Below are 25,380 nucleotides of genomic sequence, written 5' to 3' on the forward strand. Positions count from 1 at the left end.
CAGTGTTCTTGCGTCATGATTCTGAGTTGAATCACTCATCAGTGTATAGCAGCTGATATGGATGGATGTGAGCTATAGGCTGTGTTTACACAGGCAGCCCAATTCTGATCTTTTGCCCAATTATTGGTAAAAGATCTGATCTGATTGGTCAAAGGACCAATTAATGGAAAACATATCAGAATTGGGCTGCCTGTGTAAATGTAGCCTTAGTGACAGACAAAGTATAATAAATACAATGACTTTATGAATTCTGAGAAAAAAATACTTTATTTTCAGAGAAAAAATGAACACTTTTTGACTAGAAATCACTTCAAAACTGCAGGTTGTTTCCAGTATGTTTTTCTTGAGGAGGGTTATTTGTTTTTAAAATGAATTCACATTTTATCATGATCTTAGCATGGATCTCAGTGTATATTACCATACAGTAAATCACTGAGTATATCCCTAACCACACCCATCATGTTACAACAAAACAACAACACAACTAACTGGCATGGTAACATAAATAAATCATTGAAATTGGAGATAACATTTTTGGAGATTAATGTCCAACTTGTTTCTCAAAGACAATAAAAACTTCACCATTTGTGTGTGTTTCTATGTTCCAACATTCACTACAGTGGCTGGACTCGACAAGGCACCAGAGTTTACCTTGGATCTATTCCACATCCTGATTGTAATACAGAAAAATCTAAACTGGATTCTAGATTTTAAACATTCATTTTACATATTTCCTATATTCTATATTTTGGGATTCTAGAGTAGGTTCTATTAAATTCACTTCGATATCTGGATGTTTTGCATGTCTTCTTCACAGAGTCAAACACAATGCAACCACGTCATAATGGTACAGAAAGAGAGACCTGTCAGTGGTCCATTGGTGGAATACACCACAGAGCTGTTTAATCAATCAATTAATAAGTCAGTCAACCAACCAAGCACAGTGGTGTGTGTTCTCAGCAGCCTGTAACCAGAGTGCCGATATATCAAAGTCAGCAATCAGGTATCCCTATGAGACCAAGAGGACTCTTACTTTGAAATGTCTATTTCTCCAAAATTACTGTACATTTTTTTAAATACTTTATCTTAAATTTTTATCAATAAATATGCTTTAACATTTAAATATAAAAACACAATGATGACCTTATAGATAATCTTTACAAACTGGCAGTGCATCTTGGGTGGACGAAGCAGTTAAATATCTGCATAAATACAGCAACATCAACGCATCAATAAATACATTAAAAGAGAAGTATATGGTATAAATAAAAGTTTTACAGTACACTAGAAAATGACAACGAACAAACATGTGCAGGAAAATACAAATGTTGATTGGTAAAAACAACACTCCTGTTGAAGAAAGACCAGGGTTCTCTCTGTTTCTGGCAGATGAAGAGAAGATGGTGTCCTTTCAGTCTGAGATTCCTGGTAGTCTTTTAACAAGAAGCAGCACTGAGTCCAGGGACGTTTCCACAAGGCATCTCAGAGAAGGAGTGCTGATATAAGGTCTGTTCATATAATCTTATTCATTATGATCTGAAGGCTCCTTCTCTGAGATGCTTTGTGGATACGGGCCCAGAAACATTCCTCCTTTTCCTCTCAGCTTCCATATGCTCATCACCACTTCAGTCTTTTCTCCCAGCCAATCAGAGTTCCAGTTTTAGGCAGGCTCTCTCCTGATAGGTGGCAGGGACTACCTCAGAATCCTGAGCTACCCAATCACATCTGTCCATCAGTGAGAAGGGATGGGGCTATATGTACAGGTCACGCCCATCCAGTCCCCCTTCTCTTCCATACCTTCCAAGTCTCTCTGGGTTCACTCTTGGCTTTTTTTTTACACTTCTTCTTTTCTATTTTGAGGTAGAATTTCCCTATCCTGTCCTGAAATATAGAGGGAGAAACAATGAGCAATCAAGTTTCCTTCAACACTCAGACCGTATGAAAACAAAACCAAAACTCATCTTTCATCAATCTAAATCCAGCCTCTGTTTCACATTCATACTGTAATGTACAGTAATGTTGAGGTTTCACTTTCTGCCTGCCTCCTATCAATTTAGGAGAGGAAATAACATTTCATTTCAGGACTTGAAAATATAGGATTTTTGTCTTTCCCTGGGTTTCCTTGGTAACTCACCCTTCTCTCCAACTCTTCAGTGGTTGGGTGCTGACCCCAGTTTCACCTTCTCCTCATTCTCTACGTCGTACGCTCCTCGCTTGTGAAACCTGTAGAAAAACAACAACAGAGTTAAGACCTGTGGATCCTGGAACTGTTTTGAAACAACAACAAAAACACCTGTGGTGGGAACAATAACGCTAAACTTTGACCATATTGAACTATGACCATATTGAACTATGACCATGTTGAACTATGACCATGTTGAACCATGACCATGTTGATCCATGACCATATTGAACTATGACCATATTGAACTATGACCATGTTGAACTATGACCATGTTGAACCATGACCATGTTGATCCATGACCATATTGAACTATGACCATGTTGATCCATGACCATGATGATCCATGACCATGTTGAACTATGACCATGTTGAACCATGACCATGTTGATCAATGACCATGTTGAACTATGACCATGTTGAACTATGACCATGTTGAACTATACTGTCATATGTTTGTTATAGCCTCAACTCCCTTTCCCCTACAATCAATTAGGTTGTTTACTATTCATTTCCTGTTGGCCCATTTCCAAAAGACAGTGTCAATACAGACTTTGTCTATCTTCAGCTGCTGCATAATGCAATGTGTGTTGTGTTATACAGCTGCCCTGGTTCTATACATCCCCTGTGTTATACAGCTGCCCTGGTTCTATACATCCCCTGTGTTATACAGCTGCCCTGGTTCTATACATCCCCTGTGTTATACAGCTGCCCTGGTTCTATACATCCCCTGTGTTATACAGCTGCCCTGGTTCTATACATCCCCTGTGTTATACAGCTGCCCTGGTTCTATACATCCCCTGTGTTATACAGCTGCCCTGGTTCTATACATCCCCTGTGTTATACAGCTGCCCTGGTTCTATACATCCCCTGTGTTATACAGCTGCCCTGGTTCTATACATCCCCTGTGTTATACAGCTGCCCTGGTTCTATACATCCCCTGTGTTATACAGCTGCCCTGGTTCTATACATCCCCTGTGTTATACAGCTGCCCTGGTTCTATACATCCCCTGTGTTATACAGCTGCCCTGGTTCTATACATCCCCTGTGTTATACAGCTGCCCTGGTTCTATACATCCCCTGTGTTGTACAGCTGCCCTGGTTCTATACATCCCCTGTGTTATACAGCTACTCTGATTCTACTGACCTGAGCACCAGCAGCAGGCCTATGATGGTTAGACAGAGAGAAGACAACACCACTGCCACCACAGCCAGAGCTGTGGTCCGGCTGTATCCTCCCACGTCCCTCCCCTCTGAAGCCAGCGTGAACAGGTGACACCGCTCCCCAGAGTAACTGGGACGACATCTGCACAAGGAGATCGAAAGAGAGAGAGAGAGGGGGAGAGGGACAGGGGTGAGATGTGATTCATGCAACATACAGTACAGCAGGCATATTGTTATTCTGGAGAGATAGAGAGCCACAGAGCGAGTTAGAGAAAGAGAGAGATTGAGAGAGAAAGAGCGATAAGAGAGGTATTTCTTACATGCATGATGGAGCTTTGATGTCCCTCAGGTAATGACAGCTGCCATGGATACAGAAGTTCTTATACTTCTTCAGACAAGGGTTCCTCTTTTTTCCTTTTCCCTTCTTCCTCCCCTTTCCACCTCTCCTCCTCTTCCCTTCACTCCTCTCAGCTTCCAAGATGGCCGATGGGTCTTTAGGTTTAGTCGACAATGCAACTAAAACAGAAAAGAGCACAGACAAGAAATGTTAATCAACTGAATGCATGGACCTAGCCAACACATCTCATAGAATACAGGTTTTATTGTACACCAGATAGGTGCAGTGACATGTGTTGTTTTACAGGGTCAGCCATAGTAGTATGATAGGTGTTGTTTTACAGGGTCAGCCATAGTAGTATGATAGGTGTTGTTTTACAGGGTCAGCCATAGTAGTATGATAGGTGCAGTGTAATGTGTTGTTTTATAGGGTCAGCCATAGTAGTATGATAGGTGTTGTTTTACAGGGTCAGCCATAGTAGTATGATAGGTGTTGTTGTACAGGGTCAGCCATAGTAGTATGATAGGTGTTGTTGTATAGGGTCAGCCATAGTAGTATGATAGGTGCAGTGACATGTGTTGTTTTACAGGGTCAGCCATAGTAGTATGATAGGTGCAGTGTAATGTGTTGTTTTACAGGGTCAGCCATAGTAGTATGATAGGTGTTGTTGTACAGGGTCAGCCATAGTAGTATGATAGGTGTTGTTTTACAGGATCAGCCATAGTAGTATGATAGGTGTTGTTTTACAGGATCAGCCATAGTAGTATGATAGGTGCAGTGTAATGTGTTGTTTTACAGGGTCAGCCATAGCAGTATAATAGGTGCAGTGAAATGTGTTATTTTACAGGGTCAGCCATAGCAGTATAATAGGTGCAGTGAAATGTGTTATTTTACAGGATCAGCCATAGTAGTATGATAGGTGTTGTTTTACAGGGTCAGCCATAGCAGTATAATAGGTGCAGTGAAATGTGTTATTTTACAGGATCAGCCATAGTAGTATGATAGGTGTTGTTTTACAGGGTCAGCCATAGCAGTATAATAGGTGCAGTGAAATGTGTTATTTTACAGGATCAGCCATAGCAGTATAATAGGTGTTGTTTTACAGGATCAGCCATAGCAGTATAATAGGTGCAGTGTAATGTGTTATTTTACAGGGTCAGCCATAGTAGTATGATAGGTGTTGTTTTACAGGGTCAGCCATAGCAGTATAATAGGTGTTGTTTTACAGGATCAGCCATAGCAGTATAATAGGTGTTGTTTTACAGGATCAGCCATAGCAGTATAATAGGTGCAGTGTAATGTGTTATTTTACAGGATCAGCCATAGCAGTATAATAGGTGCAGTGTAATGTGTTATTTTACAGGATCAGCCATAGCAGTATAATAGGTGTTGTTTTACAGGATCAGCCATAGCAGTATAATAGGTGCAGTGTAATGTGTTATTTTACAGGGTCAGCCATAGTAGTATGATAGGTGCATACTCTAACCACTAGGCTACCTGGTCCATAAAGTAAATGTAACTATTGGTTACATAGGAACAGTTGTTCAAATGGAACTGACAATCTACCAGTTAATCCAATGAATGATAGTGCCATAAATCATGTTTATAATGGGTATTCTAATACATGTGTCAGTGAGGATTCCAGAACCTATAAACTATAGGATGGTGATTTTCAACAGAGCAATAAACAAACATAAATCACAGCGCGTTATGAATTACCTCGAGGTAATTCCACCCCATAGTCCCCTGATGCATCTTCGTCATCTTCATGGTAGTAATCATAGTACTCCTCATCCTCTTCCTCGCTTCCATCCTCCTCCAACACTGGACCCTCCACTCCGTGCTTACTCTTCTCCATCCCTCCCTCCATCCTTCTGTCGCTCAGGACATCCAACAGGTTTATAACTGCTGTGTGCTGCGACCTCTCATTCTCATACCTGTCCACCACAGCTCCACTCACCAACCTCGAGACCACTGGAAAACACAAGGAATCACAAGATTAAATTATTGATGCTACACTATTCACATATCTGTAGTTCAGAGATGTAGATTCCGACTGACACTGTGAAGAGTTCACCCAGGGAGCAACACTGGGTGAACATACATCATTTCAATGGAAAGAAAAGCTTGTGTTTCCAGTGAGCCAAAACTGCTTGAAAATAAGTCATTTCAACCAGTTTTGGCTCACTGGAAACACAAGCTTTTCTTTCCAACACAGTCATTTATTCAGGTGCCAGGAAAATGGAGGGGTTTGAGTGGGCAAGTTGAAACATGTCTCTAGACTGAGAGCCCTGCATGAGGCCCCATGGCCCCTTCAGGTGAGGCTATACAACTGGATAGTTGAATTTCAGCTCCAAGAACTGTGAGGCACCCAAAAACATCATGCATGTACAGTATTCTGTACAGGGGAGACTATAATCCTGCTTGGCTATGGTACACAAAATGTTGCATAGACAGACAGTTAGCTAATGTACAAGAATATGAGTTAAAAATAAGTATATCCAGTTACATAAAGCATGTTTTAAAATAGAAAGATGACCACACTTCGTTCTTGAATAGCATAGGCTGGCCTACACCTTATGAAAATCGTTGACTCTTCTTTTAAAAGTTTAGGAGACTTGCTCAGAAGGTCATGGTTGAGAAGTTCGCACTCTTTTACAGTCAACAAGTGTAACTCCAAGACATGTCTCTTGTGAATAAGAAATATACCATTTAGGAGGAATAAAGTCTAGGATAAACTATTACCACCAACAGTTTATTCAATGTTAAAGTATAAACGCTACAGAAAAGGAACTATATAATCTGACCTGATATATACAAGTGTAATTTGACACTAACCAAAGGCATGGACGAGCAGGAGCGCAACTCGTAGAATCCTCATGTCTTCAAACTTCAATCACCACCAACTGTAATTCTGTAAAAAGCACTGTATGTCGTTTTCCTTTCTCTTGTACACGTAGTCAATATTTGTTCTCCTGAAACGTTCCTGTCTATTCCGTCGGTTCTCAGTGCGACTTTCTTATTCAAGATGCCGGGCGCGTATCGGGTAGCCGTTGCGCACTCAAACACAGCCTTTGCCTATTGGGGAAGAGTGGAAGGAGCGCCAGACTAGAGGCGTCACGATTTATATAGACTGCCTCGACCACGCCTATACAGTAGAATACAGTCACATACATATTACAACATGTTTATATGCTATACACCTTATTATAATGGTTAATAATTACAGTGGTTGAAACCATATACATGGGTTATACAGTTACAACACACTAATGTAGGCTAAATGATCATGTCTAATTTGTTGACTCTTTAGGCATTTTACTTAGAAAAATAACATAAAGGGTGCATTGCTTAACATTATATTGCTGATCATATTTTGTCTCTTTCTGTATCATTTGAATGAAAGTGCATAAAGGACTTACGAAAGGTTATCATTAGACCTGTGACTACATTAATAGAAAACGCATGCAAATTATGACATTTAGGGTCCGTTTACCAGGCACAGTTTAATAAGCCTGGTCCTGGACTAAAATCCATGTTCAATGAAGAGTATCTATTGAAATATCTACTTAGTCAGGACAAGACTTAATCTAAAGCTGGGAAAACAGCTAAACATGTTTGAAACTGGTTTAAATAATAACATGATGTCAACCAAAAGCCACTGATCTAAATGGACTTCTAGGTCTGTGACTTCAGCTGTTTCATCATAGGCCTTCACACGCAATGGAGACACACCTGAAGGACACGGGACAATAACAATAGTGACATCTAGTGGTGTGAAATGGCTACACATCTATAACCTCGTAAACATTAGCTGTTGTACCCAATACGTGGCTTATTTTTATTTTTTTTAAATCATTATATACACATGCGTAATATTGGTATTATTGTTGCAATTAAAACAAATATATATAATAAGAATAATAAGAATGAAAATACAAATACTTAGCCTCGCTTAAATATGGTAAGAAACATTTCTAATAATGCGAAGTGAATAAAAAAAACCCACCGAGAATCATAAATTGATTACTTTGGACTTTCGCAAGCATCATATGCGACTGCTCAGGCCTTGTCACGTGTTCCATTATGAAAAATGGCCGACGGAGTAAGTGAAACAAACACAGCTGCTGAGGAAAGCGACGCCAAAGAAGAGGACCCCAAAGTTTTGGAAGTTCTTCCAGACAGCCACCCTGTTGGCGTTAGCAGCGATGAAGAGACTTCAAAAGACAAACCGGCGACCGAGAGCAACTGGTCAACACCGATCATGTCGCTGGCACGGAAGGCAACCGAGACGATCAGCAGTGGGGTCAGCTACGGTGCAGCGTTGAGAAACGCCACATCTTCGGGATCTGCCGCGAGCTCTCTGAAGTGTCCGACTAAACAAAACTCTACGGAGAATGACACCAACGCTAACCAATACCTACCGGGTACGTAACAAGAGTATTGTATTGCACGCCAATGTGGAGGTATATAAACTTAGTAGGTAGTTTCGTGCTGAACCAGTGACTTCACTCTTCTGTATCTCAACCGTCATTAGCTGTAAACACAATACATCAGAATGGCATATTCCAACATCATAAATATAGACGACTGTAATTCTAACAGTCTATATTTAATTACTTTTGAACCGGAAACTCCCCTCTCTTTCTCGCCTTTCTTTCTCTCGCTCACCTCTTTTTTTCTTTCTCTCCTGTCGTTCTTTTAATTTCCCTTTCTGTGTCTCTCCCTCTCTATATGTAGCAGTGAAGGACCATATGGCTGTGGAGCGCTCCAACCTGTTCAGTATGATGAAGCTGAGTATTAAGGGTCTGATCCAGTCTTCTCTAAGTCTGGGCAGAACCCTGGACTCTGACTACCCTCCTCTGCAGCAGTTCTTTGTGGTTCTGGAGCAGTGCCTCAAACACGGACTGAAAGGTGAGACTTGCTCTGGAACAGGGGTGACCGGACAACCCTCAGTCTGGAGCGCTACTGGGTGTGTTTCAGACTTTTATCAGGGTCTTGATTAGCTGAATCGGGTGTGTTAGTGCGGGGCTGGAGCGAAAGCCTGCACAACCAAGTTGGAGACTTGGTAGTTTTCACCCTTTAAAGAACACTACCTAAACATTCACCTTACTTCTCTCTCTGTAGTAAAGAAGTCATTCATCAATCAGAATAAGTCTATCTGGGGTCCTCTGGAGCTGGTTCAGAAGCTGTGTCCTGATTCTACTGATATTACCACCAGTGCCAGAGACCTGCCAGGGATAAAGACTGGGTTGGGTCGGGCTCGGGCCTGGCTGCATCTGGCCCTGATGCAGAAGAAGTTGTCTGACTACCTGAAAGCCCTGCTGGACAATAAATACCTCCTGGTGTGAGTAGAGCTTAAGGCTCTGTTGCGAGAACTAAATCAGTGTAATAAGTATGTAATAAACATGTAACACCGGTAAACATGTGTCCTATTCACGTTTACAGTAGTTATTGTATCTAACTTAATATATCTCTCTCTCCCTCCTTCCTCCCACAGTGAGTTCTATGATCCAGGAGCGTTGATGATGGAGGAGGAGGGAACAGTGATAGGAGGGATGCTGGTGGGGCTAAACGTCATTGATGCTAACCTCTGTATCAAAGGAGAGGACCTGGACTCCCAGGTCGGGGTCATAGACTTCTCCTTGTACCTGAAGGACCCTATGACCACTGAGACCACTAAGGAGTAAGTACAAAGACTCCAGCCACTCTAGTCATAGACTGTTCTCTCTGCTACTGCACGGCAAGCGGTACCGGAGCACCAAGTCTAGGTCCAAAAGGATCCAACAGCTTCTACCCATACACTATGTATAAACCACACTCATCTCTCTGTGATACAAAGATGAACCACACTCCTCTCTCTCTGTTATACTTTGTCTCTTCTCCTGTAACCTCTCCTTCTCTCCTCTGTCAGTGATACTAAGATGACGGCCATATTGGACCAGAAGCACTACATTGAGGAGCTGAACAGACACCTGAGCTGCTCTGTCTCTGACCTGCAGGCCAAGATGGACTCCATAGAGAAGACCAACGGCAAGCTCATTGAGGAGGTCAGAGGAGCTTATGTGTTTTAATCCTTGGTAGTGTTTATTAACCCCCTAGAGTTGATGCCTGCGGAAATCAAATTAGCGTAATACAAAATTCCCATAAATCTGTAAGTTTTTAAGATAGACATGTTTTTCCACCGCATCTGACGATGTTTCCCTTCCGCATCTGACGATGTTTCCCTTCCGCATCTGACGATGTTTCCCTTCCGCATCTGACGATGTTTCCCTTCCGCATCTGACGATGTTTCCCTTCCGCATCTGACGATGTTTCCCTTCCGCATCTGACGATGTTTCCCTTCCGCATCGGACGATGTTTCCCTTCCGCATCGGACGATGTTTCCCTTCCGCATCGGACGATGTTTCCCTTCCGCATCGGACGATGTTTCCCTTCCGCATCGGACGATGTTTCCCTTCCGCATCGGACGATGTTTCCCTTCCGCATCGGACGATGTTTCCCTTCCGCATCTGACGATGTTTCCCTTCCGCATCGGACGATGTTTCCCTTCCGCATCTGACGATGTTTCCCTTCCGCATCGGACGATGTTTCCCTTCCGCATCGGACGATATTTCCCTTCCGCATCGGACGATGTTTCCCTTCCGCATCGGACGATGTTTCCCTTCCGCATCGGACAATGTTTCCAATCCGCATCTGGGGTGAAAGGTGGCAGAGCTAGAATGGTGTTTGTCAGACCATGTGACATCCTGAAAACTGTTGTTCTCACAGAAACGTCTGTAGCATGCGAACGGTTTTACAAAGAAACATGAGACTCACGAACATGATGGTGTTCTCCGTTTTGCTTTACGACCCCCATCACATGACTCGTCCTGAAGTCGGTACCGCTGATCTGTCAACTTCTGTCTGTAGTGTCTGAATAGTTTAGCTACACACTAATATGACCCCTCTGTGGAATGGTTAGTCTCTCACAAACACAGATGAACTGAGCAAAACACAGATAGACACTTCAGAACGACTTCCTTTAGATAGTAAAAAACAAACATCTGTTTAACCATGTATGAAGCTGTTATTCAATGTCTTTCTATGGGCAGTAAGGCCAAATTCAATGTTTCAAATCCAATTTTATTTGTCACATGCGCCGAAAAGAACAGGCAACAGCGAAGTGCTTACTTACAAGCCCTTAACCAACAATACAGTTTTAAGAAAGAAAAAGTGTTGGAAGTATTTACTAAAATAAGTTTTAATTATTTTATTTTTAATTATTTTATTTTTTTATCTGTATATAAAACTATTTATTGATATTAGTTGGCAGGAGTCTTCAACATTATATATGGTCATTTGTATATAGAGTTAATAATTTCATAACGAGGACAGCAATCACTTTTGCTACCGCGCTGCATGGTCGAAGCATGAGAAAAAGAGAAGCTCACTGAGTTGTCATGAGTTCCAAACAGTCAAACCATTCGATTACAAGACCGGAGGAAATCCACATTTGTGCTATATACACCAAAGACCTATACACTGAACACAAATATATAAACCCAACATGCAACAATTTCAAAGATTTCACTGAGTTACAGTTCAAATGAGGAAATCAGTCGATTGAAATAAATACATTAGGTCCTAATCTATGGATTTCACATGACTGGGAATACAGATATGCATCTGTTGGTCACTGATACTGTTAAAAAAACATGCCTTTTAAAAAAAGTTAGGGGCCTGGATTAGAAAACCAGTCAGTATCTGGTGTGACCGCCATTTGCCTCATGCAGCGTGACACATCTTCTTATCAGAGTTGATCAGGCTGTTGATTGTGACCTGAGGAATTTTGTCCCGCTCCTCTTCAATGGCTGTGCAAAGTTGCTGTATATTGGAGGGAACTGGAACATGCAGTCGTACACATTGATCCAGAGCATCCCACACATGCTCAATGGGTGACGTGTCTGGTGAGTATGCAGGCCATGGAAGAATTGGGACATTTTCACTTTCCAGGAATTGTGTACAGATTATTGCGACATGGTGATGGCGGCGGATGAATGGCACGACAATGGGCCTCAAGATCCCGTCACGGTAACTCTTTGAATTCAAATTGCCATCAATAAAATACAATTGTGTTCGTTGTCCATAGGTTATGCAATGGGCTCCTGAGTGGTGCAGCGGTCTAGGGCACTGCATCTCAGTGCAAGAGGCGTTACTGCAGTCCCTGGTTCGAATCCAGGCTGCATCACATCCGGCCGTGTTTGGGAGTCCCATTGGGCGGCACAGAAAATGCCCAGCGTTGTCCGGGGTAGGCCGTCACTGTAAATAAGAATTTGTTCTTATAGATAAATGCCTGCCCATATCATAACCCCACCGCTACCATGGAACACAAGCTTGACATCAGCAAACCCACACAATGATCTGCCCGGAACAGTTGAAACCGGGATTCATCCGTGAAGAGCACACTGTTCCAGCGTGTCAGTGGCCATGGAAGGTGAGCATTTGCCCACTGAAGTCAGTACGACGCTGAACTGCAGTCACGTCAAGACCCTGGTGAGGACGACAAGCTTTCCTTAGACGGTAAGCCCACAGTTCCATCAGCTGTCCGGGTGGCAGGTCCCACAGTTCCATCAGCTGTCCGGTTGGCTGGTCTCAGATGTGAAGAAGCCAGATGTGGGCTGGAATGGTTACATGTTGTTGGTCCCACAGGTGAAGAAGCCAGATGTGGGCTGGAATGGTTACATGTTGTTTGCGGTTGTGAGGCCGGTTGGACAGACTACCAAATTCTCTAAAACAAAATATGATAATTTATCTAGCAACATCTCTGGTGGACATTCCTGCAGTCAGCATGCCGATTGCGCATTGTGTGACAAAACTGCACATTTTAGTGGCCTTTTGTCCCCAGCACAAGGTGCACCTGTGTAATGGTCAGGCTGTTTAATCAGCTTCTTGATATGCCACACCTGTCAGGTGGATGGATTATTTTGGCAAAAGAGAAATGCACACCAACAGGGATGTAAACACATTTGTGCACAACTTTTGAGATACGCTTTCTGTGCATATGGAACATTTCTGGATCTTTTATTTCAGCTCATCAATCAATCAAATGTATTTATAAAGCCCTTCTTACATCAGCCAATCTCACAAAGTGCTATACAGAAGCCCAGCATAAAACCCCAAACGGCAAGCAATGCAGATGTAGAAGCACGGTGGCTAGGAAAAACTCCCTAGAAATGGCCAGAACCTAGAGAGGAACCAGGCTATGAGGGGTGGCCAGTCCTCTTCTGGCTGTGCCAGGTGGAGATTATAACAGAACATGTCCAAGATGTTCAAATGTTCATAGATGACCAGCAGGGTCAGATAATAATTGTCACAGTGGTTGTAGAGGGTGCAACAGGTCAGCACCTCAGGAGTAAATGTCAGTTGGCTTTAGAGGCTTTCAGCGTTAGAGACAGCAGGTGCGAGAGAGAGAGTGTCGAAAACAGCAGGTACAGGACAGGAAGCACATCCGGTGAACAGGTCAGGGTTCCATAGCCGCAGGCAGAACAGTTGAAACTGGAGCAGCAGCACGGCCAGGTGGACTGGGGACTGCAAGGGTTCATCATGCCAGGTAGTCCTGAGACATGGTCCTAGGGCTCAGGTCCTCCAAGAGAGCGAGAATTAGAGGGAGCATACTTAAATTCACACACACCGGATAAGACAGGAGAAATACTCCAGATATAACAGACTGACCCTAGCCCCCCAACACACAAACTATTGAAGCATAAATACTGGAGGCTGAGACAGCTCGTGAAACATGAGACCAACACTTTACATGCTGTGTTTTATATTTTTCCAGTATACATCATTCAGACAGACAGAAGTCAGCTCATGAGTTCCATCAGCAGCAGATTTTCATTTAGAAAATGAATGTGTTTATGCAATGCAATGTTAGTGCTTCAAATCGTATCGCACAGAATCGTTTCAAACTGAAACGTATCGTATCGGAGCCCATGTATCCAGATACATGGAATTGTCTTGAAAGGTAGAGATGCACATCTGTAGTTATAACCCTACATAATGCTTGTGGATCTGTTATATAACCCTATGTAGTTGTTGTGTGTTCTATTACTTACTATATGTAATGATTTATGGATGTTTATAACCATATAGTCCTTACAGATGTGTTGTAACCCTACATAGTGCTTATAGGTGTGTTAACCCCACAGTCCTTACAGGTGTGTTAACCCCACAGCCCTTACGGGTTTGTTAACCCCACAGCCCTTGCGGGTGTGTTAACCCCACAGCCCTTGCGGGTGTGTTAACCCCACAGCCCTTGCGGGTGTGTTAACCCCACAGCCCTTGCGGGTGTGTTAACCCCACAGCCCTTGCGGGTGTGTTAACCCCACAGCCCTTGCGGGTGTGTTAACCCCACAGCCCTTGCGGGTGTGTTAACCCCACAGCCCTTGCGGGTGTGTTAACCCCACAGCCCTTGCGGGTGTGTTAACCCCACAGCCCTTGCGGGTGGGTTCATGTTTTTATGTTTTATTAATCGAGTTAATCGCAGGATTTGCTGTGATTAATCGCAAATTCCCTAATTTGCTCAGTGTGAACTGTAGTTTAAGATTTTCATACAAAAAAGCATTACAAGAATATTCTCGTGTTGAATTTGTCTAAAGTAATGGTTAGTCAAATGAGGTAAAGTGAGAAAAGCAGACGTTCTTTAGCCTCTGTGTCAACGTGTTTTTACATGGTAGATTTGAGCTGTATAGATTTATTTAGGTGTTTTCAGTGTATTTTAACACTTTCAGACAATGAGATTAATGGGGGGAAAATAACCCTACATAGTGCTTATTGATGTGTTATAACCCTACATAGTGCTTATTGATGTGTTATAACCCTACTTATTGATGTGTTATAACCCTACATAGTGCTCATTGTGTTATAACCCTACATAACCCTACTTATTGATGTGTTATAACCCTACATAGTGCTTATTGATGTGTTATAACCCTACATAGTGCCTATTGATGTGTTATAACCCTACATAGTGCCTATTGTTGTGTTATAACCCTACATAGTGCCTATTGATAACCCTACATAGTGCTTATTGCTGTGTTATAACCCTACATAGTGCCTATTGATAACCCTACATAGTGCTTATTGATGTGTTATAACCCTACATAGTGCTTATTGATGTGTTATAATCCTACAGTTGACAGCAGCGACAGACAGAATTAACTCTTTACGGGAGGAACAGGAAACACTGAGACATGAGAATGAGACCATCGTCCAGAGCAACCAGAAGAAAGAGGAGGTCAGGACTCACTGCTTTTACTCTGTGTAACTTTAATCTAACTCAGACAACATGAAGAGCTGGCATTTCACGTCCTGTGTGATGTCCTAGGTGACCCTGGAGGACAGTGCAGTAGAGCTGGAGACATACAGACAGACACGACAGGGCCTGGATGAGATGTACAGTGTGGTCTGGAAACAGTACCAGGAGGAGAAACGCATCAGACAGGTGTGTGTGTGTGTGAGAGAGAGAGAAACAGTACCAAGAGGAGAAACGCATCAGGTGTGAGTGAAACAGTACCAGGAGGAGAAATGCATCAGACAGGTGTGTGAGAAACAGTACCAGGAGGAGAAATGCATCAGACAGGTGTGTGAGAAACAGTACCAGGAGGAGAAATGCATCAGACAGGTGTGTGTGAGAAACAGTACCAGGAGGAGAAAAGCATCAGACAGGTGTGTGTGTGTGTGTGTGAGAAACAGTACCAGGAGGAGAAAAGCATCAGACAGGTGTGTGTGTGTGTGTGTGTGAGAAACAGTACCAGGAGGAGAAAAGCATCAGACAGGTGTGTGTGTGAGAAACAGTACCAGGAGGAGAAAAGCATCAGACAGGTGTGTGTGTGAGAAACAGTACCAGGAGGAGAAAAGCATCAGACAGGTGTGTGTGTGTGAGAAACAGTACCAGGAGGAGAAATGCATCAGACAGGTGTGTGTGTGTGTGAGAAACAGTACCAGGAGGAGAAAAGCATCAGACAGGTGTGTGTAACAGCAAGATGAACAACGAGCTCTACATTTCTTTAAGAGACCCTAGCTAACTGCCTCTACAATAGGTGTGTGTGTTCCTGTACATTTTATTCCTGTGTGTAGGAGTTGGAGAGGGAGCTGGAGCTGCAGGTAGGACTAAAGCAGGAGATGGAGATGGCCATGAGGCTGCTGGAGAAAGACACACATGAGAAACAGGACACACTGCAAGCCCTCCGACAACAACTAGACCAGGTCAAAACCCTCAACCTGCAGATGTTCCATAAGACACAGGTAACACACACTCACACACACTCTCACTTACGCAGCAACACCCTCGTGAGTACACACCTCTTGACAGAATGTGTGTGCAGGACTGTGAGCGTGAGGCCCAGAGGAAGCAGGAGGAAGAGGGACAGCTGGAGGAGAAGATAAACCAGATGAAGACCACCATTAAGGAGATGGAGCAGAGGTGTGTGTGTGTGTGTACAGGGTGGTTTCCATGATGGTTTCTTTGTTTTAACAGGATTGAATTGTAGCCCATGTATTTTCAGACTGCAGAACTCTGAGCGTGATCGCAGACAAAGTGACCAGATGGACATGAGGACAGAGCTGGAGGGCAGGGTAGCCTCCCTACAGAAACAACTGTCTGACCTGGACACACTGAGGTACGTAAGCACGGGGATACACACACACACACAGACGTTGTGACCCACTCCCCTGTCTCCCTAGGCTGGGTCTGGAGAGTGATCTGTGCAGTGAGAAGGAGCAGAGACAGGCCATTCAGAGAGCTCTACAGAGAGAACAGGACAACAGCACCGAGCTACGCACCCAACTACAGCAGATACAGGGGCTACACACGGTCAGCTTCTCTCACACACACACAGAGAAAAGAGAAGTCTACCTCCTGTTTTTCTTCTGAGCTGGTTTCTGTGTGTCTCTAGGAGCTGCAGGATGTTCGTCAGGAGAAGCAGCAGCTCCAGCAGACCTGTCAGGAGCAGGAGACGGCCTTACAGGAGATGGGCCTACACCTCAGCCAGTGAGTACTGTACTAGACGGCCTTACAGGAGATGGGCCTACACCTCAGCCAGTGAGTACTGTAGTACACGGCCTTACAGGAGATGGGCCTACACCTCAGCCAGTGAGTACTGTACTAGACGGCCTTACAGGAGATGGGCCTACACCTCAGCCAGTGAGTACTGTAGTACACGGCCTTACAGGAGATGGGCCTACACCTCAGCCAGTGAGTACTGTACTAGACGGCCTTACAGGAGATGGGCCTACACCTCAGCCAGTGAGTACTGTACTAGACGGCCTTACAGGAGATGGGCCTACACCTCAGCCAGTGAGTACTGTACTAGACGGCCTTACAGGAGATGGGCCTATACCTCAGCCAGTGAGTACTGTACCACACGGCCTTACAGGAGATGGGCCTATTTACATCTCTCTTCCTTCCTGTGTTCCATCTGTTTATCTTTGTGTGACTCATCTCTCTTGTAGGTCTAAACTGAAGATGGAGGACTTCAAAGAAGTCAACAAAGCCCTGAAGGTAAGGTGTTCACTGTCCTACATGAACACTTCCCCTAGCCCACCTTACACCAAGTCTCTACGGTGAAGAACAGACGAGACATCGGCACTCACCGCTGGTCTTAGAATTCTCCTTGTACCTGAACGACCCCATGAGCCCCACCTTCACAGCACAGACTCATTTCTGTAATCATTCGTGATTGAGCATTGTTGTCTCTGTGTCCATCAGGGCCAAGCCTGGCTGAAAGATGATGAGGCTACACAGTGTAAACAATGCCAGAAGGAGTTCTCCATCGCTCGCAGAAAGGTACGGCTCTGTCCATCCATCTCTTCGTTGTGGACTCTGGTCTGTGGCAGATGTTTAGAAAGGCCTTTGTATGAAATGCTGTCATTTGCCACAAGGTTAACAAATATAGTTCTACTAAATGTCCCTGTTTTTTCCTGTCTGTTTGTCTGTAGCACCACTGTAGGAACTGTGGAGATATCTACTGTAACAGTTGTTCTAGTAATGAGTTGGCCCTGCCCTCCTACCCTCGACCTGTACGAGTCTGTGACATCTGTCACTCACTACTGCTGCAGAGGAGCAGCTCTTCCTCCTGACGGAACACACACACACCTCTTCTTCCTCCTGACGGAACACACACACACACCTCTTCTTCCTCCTGACGGAACACACACACACACCTCTTCTTCCTCCTGACGGAACACACACACACACCTCTTCTTCCTCCTGACGGAACACACACCTCTTCTTCCTCCTGACGGAACACACACACACACACACACTTCTTCCTCCTGACGGAACACGCACACACACCTCTTCCTCCTGACGGAATACACACTCACACGCTTCACTAATAATCTTTCTTCCCTCACTGTGCTCAAAGCCCACAGAGAACATTTTAATCAAATTTGAGCAGGGAGGCTGTGTTAAGTTCTGTTTTGCCACTAACCTGAAATTCAGGATGTTTGGGCACGGTTGACTGTTGAACCCTCTGCCTTTTCTCATCTCCCCTGGGTGGATTTCAAAGTAAGATGAAGAATAGTTAGTTAGCCAGCTAATTGTCATGTTACTAACTCCATATTCCTCTAGGATGCTGAATTTAAAATGATAGTTGTGGGGTGGGGGGGTGTAGAGTATGGAACACGTCAGTCTTTGTTGTATTATGAATGACCCAGAATGTCACAATTGTGGGAAAATGTTAGATGAACTGACCTTCAATAATTTCATTGTTGATTCACTTATAGACCTTTTCAAAACTCTTGATTTAAATGTCTGAGGCGATTATATATAGTTTCACATGATTCTTTCACTTCCATTGAAGCAAAGGAACCAAGTTCATTTCCTCAACCTGCCTTGCTGAACAATTGTGGATTTGTTGTTGTAAATGACAGAATGTTAACACATACCAAGAAAGGTCTATTTTACAATGTATATAAATAACGATAATTGTGACTAGTGCTACTAAACAGCCAATTTCTGCCGATTCATTGGGGCTTGTTTTGAGCAACATGTTTTCTATATAGATATCTAATTTAATAAAACATATCTGAATGTGTTTGACTGTCTAAGGAACCACTCACGTCAAACAGGACAAAGACATTTATCGATCTTAAAATTGTATTTACTCTTGTCCACCTTACAAGAAATACGAAGAGAAAATTCCACATAGGCAGTAGAAAGAAACCTTTATAAACAGAAACTTAGTTTGCTAAATAAGTATCCATCCGGCATGGAGAATTCCCCATAACAATCTTCATTATAAAACAAACATGCTCTTAGTTCCATGTTAACGTCACACTACTTCGACAGAGAGTCCAGAAATGTTTGCACCTACTGGAGAAAAGAGAACATCTAGAAGACTATTTACAGAAGTGTTGGTTCATCCACTCAGGGATGGGGCCAATTGCTTTTCAATTACAAAAATGTGGTTTACTTTCTGAATTGACTAGTTTACCGCAACCCTTCACAGTGAACTACTCTGGGTCACAGTTGGTTATTTGAATCTTCCAGGTAACGATGATGAAACAAGCATTCCGACCACGGTCATAGTTTGCATTGCTGCAGTCATGTCAATAACAATAGTAGGAGCAGGTGAAAACAAAAAGTCAAAGGGACCTCAATCATTAATACGATCAGTCTAAAACAAAACATCCAGGTGAGAACTACAATTCCAGTCCTTCCAGCAGAATGCATGCTTGGTTAAAGAACTACATCCCCCATCCTGCCCCCAGGCCATTGGAACTCCTGTCTCCTCGTCCACCGCCGCTGTAGTAACTGCTGCTCATACCGCCCTGGTTACCTGACAGGAGAGAGATACACACTATAGGACCGAGGAGTTCAGAAGTCACACACAGTAAAGCTTGATAGTTCAAGGCTGGTCAACAGCGGTGGAGGTGCATGTGAACAGGGGGTGTGTTTTACAGAGCTGATACTCACTATAGTCACTGTAACCTCCCATGCTGCCCTGGCTGCTGTAGCCTCCAGAGTATCCAGAGCTCAGCCCTCCACTGCTATAGGAGGACTGGTTCCCCATACCCCCCTGCATCGGACTGCCGTACGAGCCATTACTGCCTCCTGCTGTAGAGTTGAGGAACAGCTCCACATAGCGGTGCTCTGCAGGACAGACAGATGGTTAGTACGTGTATTAATCATTAAGGTAGGAAAATAAGGAGGGATTATGGGGTAGGAGGAAGAATTGTGGGGGGGGGGGTACATTTTAAAGTGCCTTTCATAATAGCTGTGGCCGGCTCAAACCAAAACAACTTCAAACAAAGACAGACTCACGCATGTTGGCTTTGTCCTTTGACATGGCTGTCACAGCATCCTCGTGTGTAGCAAACTCCACGTCAGCCTCTCCTGTCACTCTGCCGTCTGGCCCGATCTCTACATGCACTCTCACTGGGTTCAGAGGAGAGAAGAACTACGGAGAGAGGGAGCAGTGTGTTATTCTCATCGTCTCTCACACAGACCATTCTTAGTAGGAGATCCTAGAACTCACATTGTAGATGTCAGTCTCTGTGGCTCTGTAGGGCAGACCCCTCATGTGAACACAGTGACCCGTGGTGCTCTGGAAGGAGGAGCTACTGTCACCATACCGCCCATCAGACACACCTGTGGTTAGACACACCTTAGTTAAGGAGAGACCGGTCTGGGACATTGGGGCATATACAGTCTCTCATCATGATAGAAATGTACATAGAGGGCTAGGAAGAATATGACTGGGAGACCGTTATGATCCATAATCATGACCCTTTTGACTGATCATCGTTCCCTCTTACTCCATCCAGATGATCAAAAACAAAAACTTTCTTCTTACACTGGGTAGATATTATACACACACACCTCCACCATAGCCTCCGCGTCTGGCCCTGTCGTAAGAGCCCCCTCCTCGGCCCCCCATCATGTTGTACCCACGGCCCCCAGACGGTCTGTCATAGGGCCCCGGTCTCTGCATCCCCATAGGTTTCCTCTGGGGTTCGTAGTGGGTCCTCACCTCGGCACGGCTGCTCTTGAAGATCTCAATGTACCTGAGATGCATACAGTACACACACCACCATGAAGACCACCACACACAGGAGGAGGTGTAGACTAGAGCTAGCTACTGTACAGCTCCTAAGGCTGAATCAATGTGTGTTCAAATGGAAAGGGCACCAATAAAGTTGGATGTTCACTATTCAGTTGCTGAGCTGACATTTTTCTGTAGTTGCTGGTCATTGAGGGTACTGATAAAGTTGGGTTATTCAGGCCAGGTGCTGCCATGTGCACTACTGTTTCGTAGGTAGGTGAGACTTGATCTAGTGGGTAACAGTATACTGTGCAGTATAAAGCCTTGACAGTACAACAGGCACTTTTCTTATGGTCACCTGCAGGTACCCGATACAGTTAACACTGAGGTTACAGTACAATCTGTGTCCCTGTTGTGGTCATTGTCCTGTTGTTATCCATGGAGACACACTTTCATTACCTGTGAGTGTCAGTGGGCAGGGTCCTTGTCCTCATGTTGAATGGCCCTCAGTGAGTTAGAACACCTGGGAGAATCGTATCTGTCTATTCATTGGCTACCTGTACTGATGTTTAGTGCCCAGGAACCAATCAGTTTCACTCTTAAAATGGATATGCCAAATTAAACTGCAATTTTTACTCTGCGACGAACCTGAGAGCTTACAAGTCACCTCGGCACTAAACTCAGAATATGATCTATCTCCCAATGGTTTTAAGAACAAGAGAATGTGCTTAATTTTCCCAACGACTGCTGTGAGTGAATGAGTGTTAGTGTGTTTTTATCCAATATTGTAACTATGTGTCTTTACAGTCAATATCTGAGTACGTGTTGTCTTAAATGAACAGATAACTTTTTACTGTTCTGTTGAGTGTCAGTCAGTTATACCTGTGGTTAATGTTTATAAGTTGTACACCATAAGAAATGCAACTTTATCCAGCCAACCAACCAACCATCCCCACCTGTGCCCTATTCTTTCCTTGTGTTTCTTTAGAGCCTTTTCAGCTATATCCTGTGAAGCAAACTGCACGAAGGCCTCCCCCGTACTCCTCCCCTGGAAGTCCAGCGGCAATGTTATCCCATTTGGCACGATTTCCAACCCTTCAACCCAAGGACAGATAACCCCAGTGGGGGACACAGTAAATCACATGCCCAGTTACAGAAAGGTAGCTTTCTCTGTTGTTGCTTTATTTCTTTTGTATGATAGATTTTTTTTTAAATAAATTAAAAAAATAAAGATAATGAAAACTTTACATTATGTAATGTACACACCTGGTGAGTGTTTTTAACCAATGAGTTAATTACCATTCATGGTACTTAATTTTACTGCAACATAAAGGAGGATGAGAGGAAAGAGTGAGCGAAAAAGAAAAGGAGAGAGAGAGAGAAGAGGATACAGAAGAGACTGTAGATGTGAAGGCATAAAAAGGAGTGGCTCTGGTAGTACCTTTAGTACCCACCCATTCTATAATTGTCCCAATGGGATGAATTAAAGGACCACTGTCAATGAGTGACAGAGACTAGCATGTCAGGCCTGATTGGTCAAATCTTTGGACAGAATAATTATTTTTGTTTTAAGTATTGGTTGGGACCAAAGCAGTGATAGAGAAAATTAGGTGATGGGGGAAATCCTGGACAAACTATAGCTTATATAATGTAAGTCGCTCTGGTTTAGACTGTCTGCTAAATGTCTGAAAAATGTAGATGATCCTGGATCATTGATGAGGGCTGAGGACGGTCACCTACTCCTACAGGCTGTTATGGGGCTGTTCTTATGAACCAAGCTACTAGTACCTGAGAGGAACTGGACGATCTCCTCCTTGCTGCAGCCGAAGGGGAGGCCTCGGAGCCTGACCAGGCCGTCTCCAGTCGTCTCTGGGCTGCTTGAACCAGAATGTTTCATCACCCAGTCCATCTCCACATTGTTGGATTTAAACACTGAGAAAACAACACATACAGTCACTACTGATAGTGCTACACAATGTAAACAGCTGAGAAATGTAGCCCAAAATGAGGTCCCAAGGCACATATTATGCTTCTGCTGCAAATATTGAAACTTCAAGATGTACAGTGACACAAAAACACACACACAGAGAGACGCACACACCTTCCACATATCTGTGGCCCATGGTTTCTCTGTCCTTCTTCACAGCGATCTTCAGGTCATCCTCGTTCTCCAGCTCCACGAAGGCCTCTCCGCTGGGTCTGCCCTCACGTGTGGAGGTAAAATGGATGCTGGTGCCATTGTTGGCGATTTTACAATCTATATACCAAGAAGAGTTTAGAGGGACTCACAGTTATCTCAGCTGTGAGAGGCTATAAAACGTGTAGTATAAAGCTATACAGGTGTTATCGTAAAGGTGTTACCTGAGAAGAACCTCTGTATTTCATCCACAGAGCAGGACCATGGTAGACCTCTCATACGCACCACGTAACCCTCTCCATCAGACATGGTTGGTATTCTCTTAAACCTGAGGAGACGTAAATTAACTAGCTACCTTTACTCAGCTAGCCTAAGTTTCTTGGCTAATAATATTTAACTACGTAACTAGTTAGCTAGCTGGCCATCTACATTGTATTTTACTTTTAGGTAAGTGAATGCAGTTAACTAGCTAATCGTGTCTTATAACGTTAGACTTTTTAAATTGCTGCAAATGCTAGCTGGTAGCTATCTAACAATGTTAGCACATTGTGAATTTAGCTAGCGCATTGTTGTTAGTAGCTTACGTTAAATACATTTTGCTGGCTACAGTAGCTAAATTCATTATCATGAAACACATGATTGCACCTAACAAAATAGCTAGATTACGTTAATTTGGCTAACGTTATTAGATCATAATTTGATCCTCAGACAGTCATACACAAATGGCAGGCCTGGCGTTAGCTACCTGGCTTGCTACCAGTAGCTTGATCAAATTGGATGGCATAAACCGCAAGCAAGGACTCACAAGGTAAAAGTAATATCACAAATCATATTCGTTGAAAAATAGACATAGCTACCTGTTAATTTGGATACAGTGGCAATATTATCACAACCAGGATTGTTAGTATAGCTAGCTGTGCATCGGAATCAGGTCGGTCTTTTTCTGCTAGTTAGCGCCAATCTCGCTAACTAGGTCCACGCCCTAAAAGCATGACGTAGCCTGTCTGGGCCCTATATCTGTGGACCCATTTGTAATTTTATTTTTTTTACTGAGGACACGGAAGTGAAAACTGAACTGTATTAGTGCTGTAGACTACATGACACCTTGCTAGCTTCTTGGAAAACTTGGAAAGCTAGTTCTTCCTTTCAGATTCAACATTTACATTGCTTTCCTTTTGCTCTTGAGAAAAAAATGCACTCACATTACTCTAAGGTACATTCCTAATCTAGAAATTAGAAATGTAAATTTTAACATTAAAGGCCCAGTACAGTCAAAACATGTTTTCCTGTGTTTTCTGTTATATTGTACAACAGCTGATGAAACTAACACTGGAAAAGTTTTTAAAACATTTATCAGTGTTTTTATTTTCTGATAGTTGGCTGGTTGAAAATACAATCTACAAAGGACCTAATTAGCAGGTTGGGTGGGAGTTTTGGCTTTCCATGGTGACATCACCATGCAGTAAATTAGTTAATAGACCAATAACAAAGAGAGTTCCAAACCTCTCTGCTAATGGGCGGATTCGATTATGCTGAGCCGCAGGGAACCGGTCTATGGTCCGTGACGTGAATGGGAAAAAGCGGTGAGGGAGGAGTGCCCTTCTCAAATTGAACATTAATCTGTATTGCTCATTCATGTTGTCAACAAGGCAGCATGGTGCATAGTCCAGAAACATACATCTATTTTCTACAAAACACATGTTTTAATTTTCTAACTACACTGAACAAAAATTGGTGCTGAGGAGTATTTCTGTCTGTAATAAATACCTTTTTGGGGGAGGGGGAATGTCTGGGCCTGGCTCCCCAGTGAGTGGGCCTGGCTGCCAAGTGGTTGGGCCTATTTTTGTGTTCAGTATAGTTTTAATTGGGAAGGCAGATAAAGGGTTTTTATTTAAAGAAATCACTTTTGCATGTGTAGTCACAGACTTCTACTCATTACACTTTGTGCTTAATTAGGTCACTTTTGTTTTGTGGGCTTTGAACATGCACTTGGTTCATGCCTGGGAGGCAGACCAGTTTCAAAATGAATGCAATCAACTTTCACCTGGTGCAAAACACGCCTACGCCTACCTGGGCCAGATTAATCGAACCGCCTCATGAACAGCTAGTTTTCACTTTCCCTTTCCCTACTCAGACTTCTCCCAGACAGTCCTTGGAAAATTCTCGCTTGAGATGTAGTTTTAGCTAAAAAAAATATAATTGTCCATTTAAATAGAAATCTATTACACTAAGGTACTTAATTGTTACGCAGAAATTATTAGATATTGTTTTTGTTTTTTTACGGCTGCATTGGGCCTTCAACTAAATTACTTGTGTTGAATTTGTTTTCCTCTGTGAATCTGTGAACTTGGAAGACGGAGATTTAAGGCATTTTCTAAGATAGCTTGTTTTCATGGCCAGGCACACTTCACAGATGATCAGATCGAATGTGATCTTGAACAAGGCACTTAACCCCATTGCTCCAGGGTTGCTGTTGATAATGGCTGACCCTGGCCAAGGCCCCACTCTCCATGGGTGTCTCAGGGGGAGT

The 25,380-nt window shown here is 43.4% G+C and overlaps 3 protein-coding genes across 7 annotated transcripts; 1 reads left to right on the forward strand and 2 right to left on the reverse strand.

Annotated features, from left to right (window-relative positions):
• Nucleotides 1–248: 248 nt before the first annotated feature.
• Nucleotides 249–7,732, reverse strand: LOC110504627 (proheparin-binding EGF-like growth factor). The gene is made up of 6 exons (XM_021583392.3): nucleotides 6,522–7,732; nucleotides 5,403–5,657; nucleotides 3,667–3,862; nucleotides 3,330–3,488; nucleotides 2,135–2,223; nucleotides 249–1,881 (listed from the first exon to the last, which is right to left on the reverse strand). The coding sequence occupies exons 1-5, from the start codon at nucleotides 6,562–6,564 to the stop codon at nucleotides 2,151–2,153; spliced, it is 726 nt and encodes a 241-aa protein (XP_021439067.1). The 5' UTR covers nucleotides 6,565–7,732; the 3' UTR covers nucleotides 249–1,881; nucleotides 2,135–2,150.
• Nucleotides 7,733–7,739: 7 nt separating this feature from the next.
• Nucleotides 7,740–18,763, forward strand: LOC110504628 (RUN and FYVE domain-containing protein 1). 4 transcript variants are annotated; one of them, XM_036970219.2, is made up of 15 exons: nucleotides 7,740–8,110; nucleotides 8,424–8,597; nucleotides 8,811–9,030; nucleotides 9,184–9,369; nucleotides 9,598–9,733; nucleotides 14,860–14,961; nucleotides 15,052–15,168; nucleotides 15,804–15,971; nucleotides 16,052–16,149; nucleotides 16,232–16,345; nucleotides 16,410–16,539; nucleotides 16,622–16,716; nucleotides 17,178–17,226; nucleotides 17,434–17,511; nucleotides 17,664–18,763. In XM_036970219.2, exons 1-15 carry the CDS (start codon nucleotides 7,777–7,779, stop codon nucleotides 17,802–17,804), a joined length of 2,142 nt encoding a protein of 713 aa, XP_036826114.1. In that variant the 5' UTR covers nucleotides 7,740–7,776; the 3' UTR covers nucleotides 17,805–18,763. The 4 variants fall into 4 exon arrangements, with proteins under 4 accessions (XP_036826114.1, XP_036826112.1, XP_036826113.1 ...); XM_036970217.2 differs by having other exon boundaries at nucleotides 7,758–8,110; nucleotides 16,217–16,345; XM_036970218.2 differs by having other exon boundaries at nucleotides 7,758–8,110; nucleotides 8,427–8,597; nucleotides 16,217–16,345.
• Nucleotides 18,764–18,807: 44 nt separating this feature from the next.
• Nucleotides 18,808–23,985, reverse strand: LOC110504629 (heterogeneous nuclear ribonucleoprotein H). Of its 2 annotated transcripts, none has more exons than XM_021583394.3 (10): nucleotides 23,708–23,985; nucleotides 23,075–23,178; nucleotides 22,815–22,970; nucleotides 22,502–22,645; nucleotides 21,670–21,808; nucleotides 20,551–20,735; nucleotides 20,207–20,319; nucleotides 19,993–20,128; nucleotides 19,645–19,821; nucleotides 18,808–19,507 (listed from the first exon to the last, which is right to left on the reverse strand). In XM_021583394.3, exons 2-10 carry the CDS (start codon nucleotides 23,157–23,159, stop codon nucleotides 19,416–19,418), a joined length of 1,227 nt encoding a protein of 408 aa, XP_021439069.1. In that variant the 5' UTR covers nucleotides 23,160–23,178; nucleotides 23,708–23,985; the 3' UTR covers nucleotides 18,808–19,415. The 2 variants fall into 2 exon arrangements, with proteins under 2 accessions (XP_021439069.1, XP_036826115.1); XM_036970220.2 differs by having other exon boundaries at nucleotides 19,372–19,511; nucleotides 23,708–23,883.
• Nucleotides 23,986–25,380: the final 1,395 nt, after the last annotated feature.

This window comes from Oncorhynchus mykiss, chromosome 25 (genome assembly GCF_057628025.1).
Source record: "Oncorhynchus mykiss isolate SJ-2025 chromosome 25, ASM5762802v1, whole genome shotgun sequence".
NCBI classification, from domain to species: domain Eukaryota; kingdom Metazoa; phylum Chordata; class Actinopteri; order Salmoniformes; family Salmonidae; genus Oncorhynchus; species Oncorhynchus mykiss.

Excerpts from the sequence above, each read along its gene's own strand:
- LOC110504627 (XM_021583392.3), bottom strand. The coding sequence starts at position 6,564 with ATGAGGATTCTACGAGTTGCGCTCCTGCTCGTCCATGCCTTTG. Across the intron at positions 3,863-5,402 it reads TGGGGTGGAATTACCTCGAG|TTGCATTGTCGACTAAACCT; the intron begins GTAATTCATAAC and ends TTTCTGTTTTAG. Across the intron at positions 3,489-3,666 it reads ATCAAAGCTCCATCATGCAT|ATGTCGTCCCAGTTACTCTG; the intron begins GTAAGAAATACC and ends CTCCTTGTGCAG.
- LOC110504628 (XM_036970217.2), top strand. The coding sequence starts at position 7,777 with ATGGCCGACGGAGTAAGTGAAACAAACACAGCTGCTGAGGAAAGCGAC. Across the intron at positions 16,540-16,621 it reads AGATACAGGGGCTACACACG|GAGCTGCAGGATGTTCGTCA; the intron begins GTCAGCTTCTCT and ends GTGTGTCTCTAG. Across the intron at positions 17,512-17,663 it reads TCTCCATCGCTCGCAGAAAG|CACCACTGTAGGAACTGTGG; the intron begins GTACGGCTCTGT and ends GTTTGTCTGTAG.
- LOC110504629 (XM_021583394.3), bottom strand. The coding sequence starts at position 23,159 with ATGTCTGATGGAGAGGGTTACGTGGTGCGTATGAGAGGTCTACCATGG. Across the intron at positions 20,736-21,669 it reads AAGGAAAGAATAGGGCACAG|GTACATTGAGATCTTCAAGA; the intron begins GTGGGGATGGTT and ends TATGCATCTCAG. Across the intron at positions 20,320-20,550 it reads ACGCGGAGGCTATGGTGGAG|GTGTGTCTGATGGGCGGTAT; the intron begins GTGTGTGTGTAT and ends GTCTAACCACAG.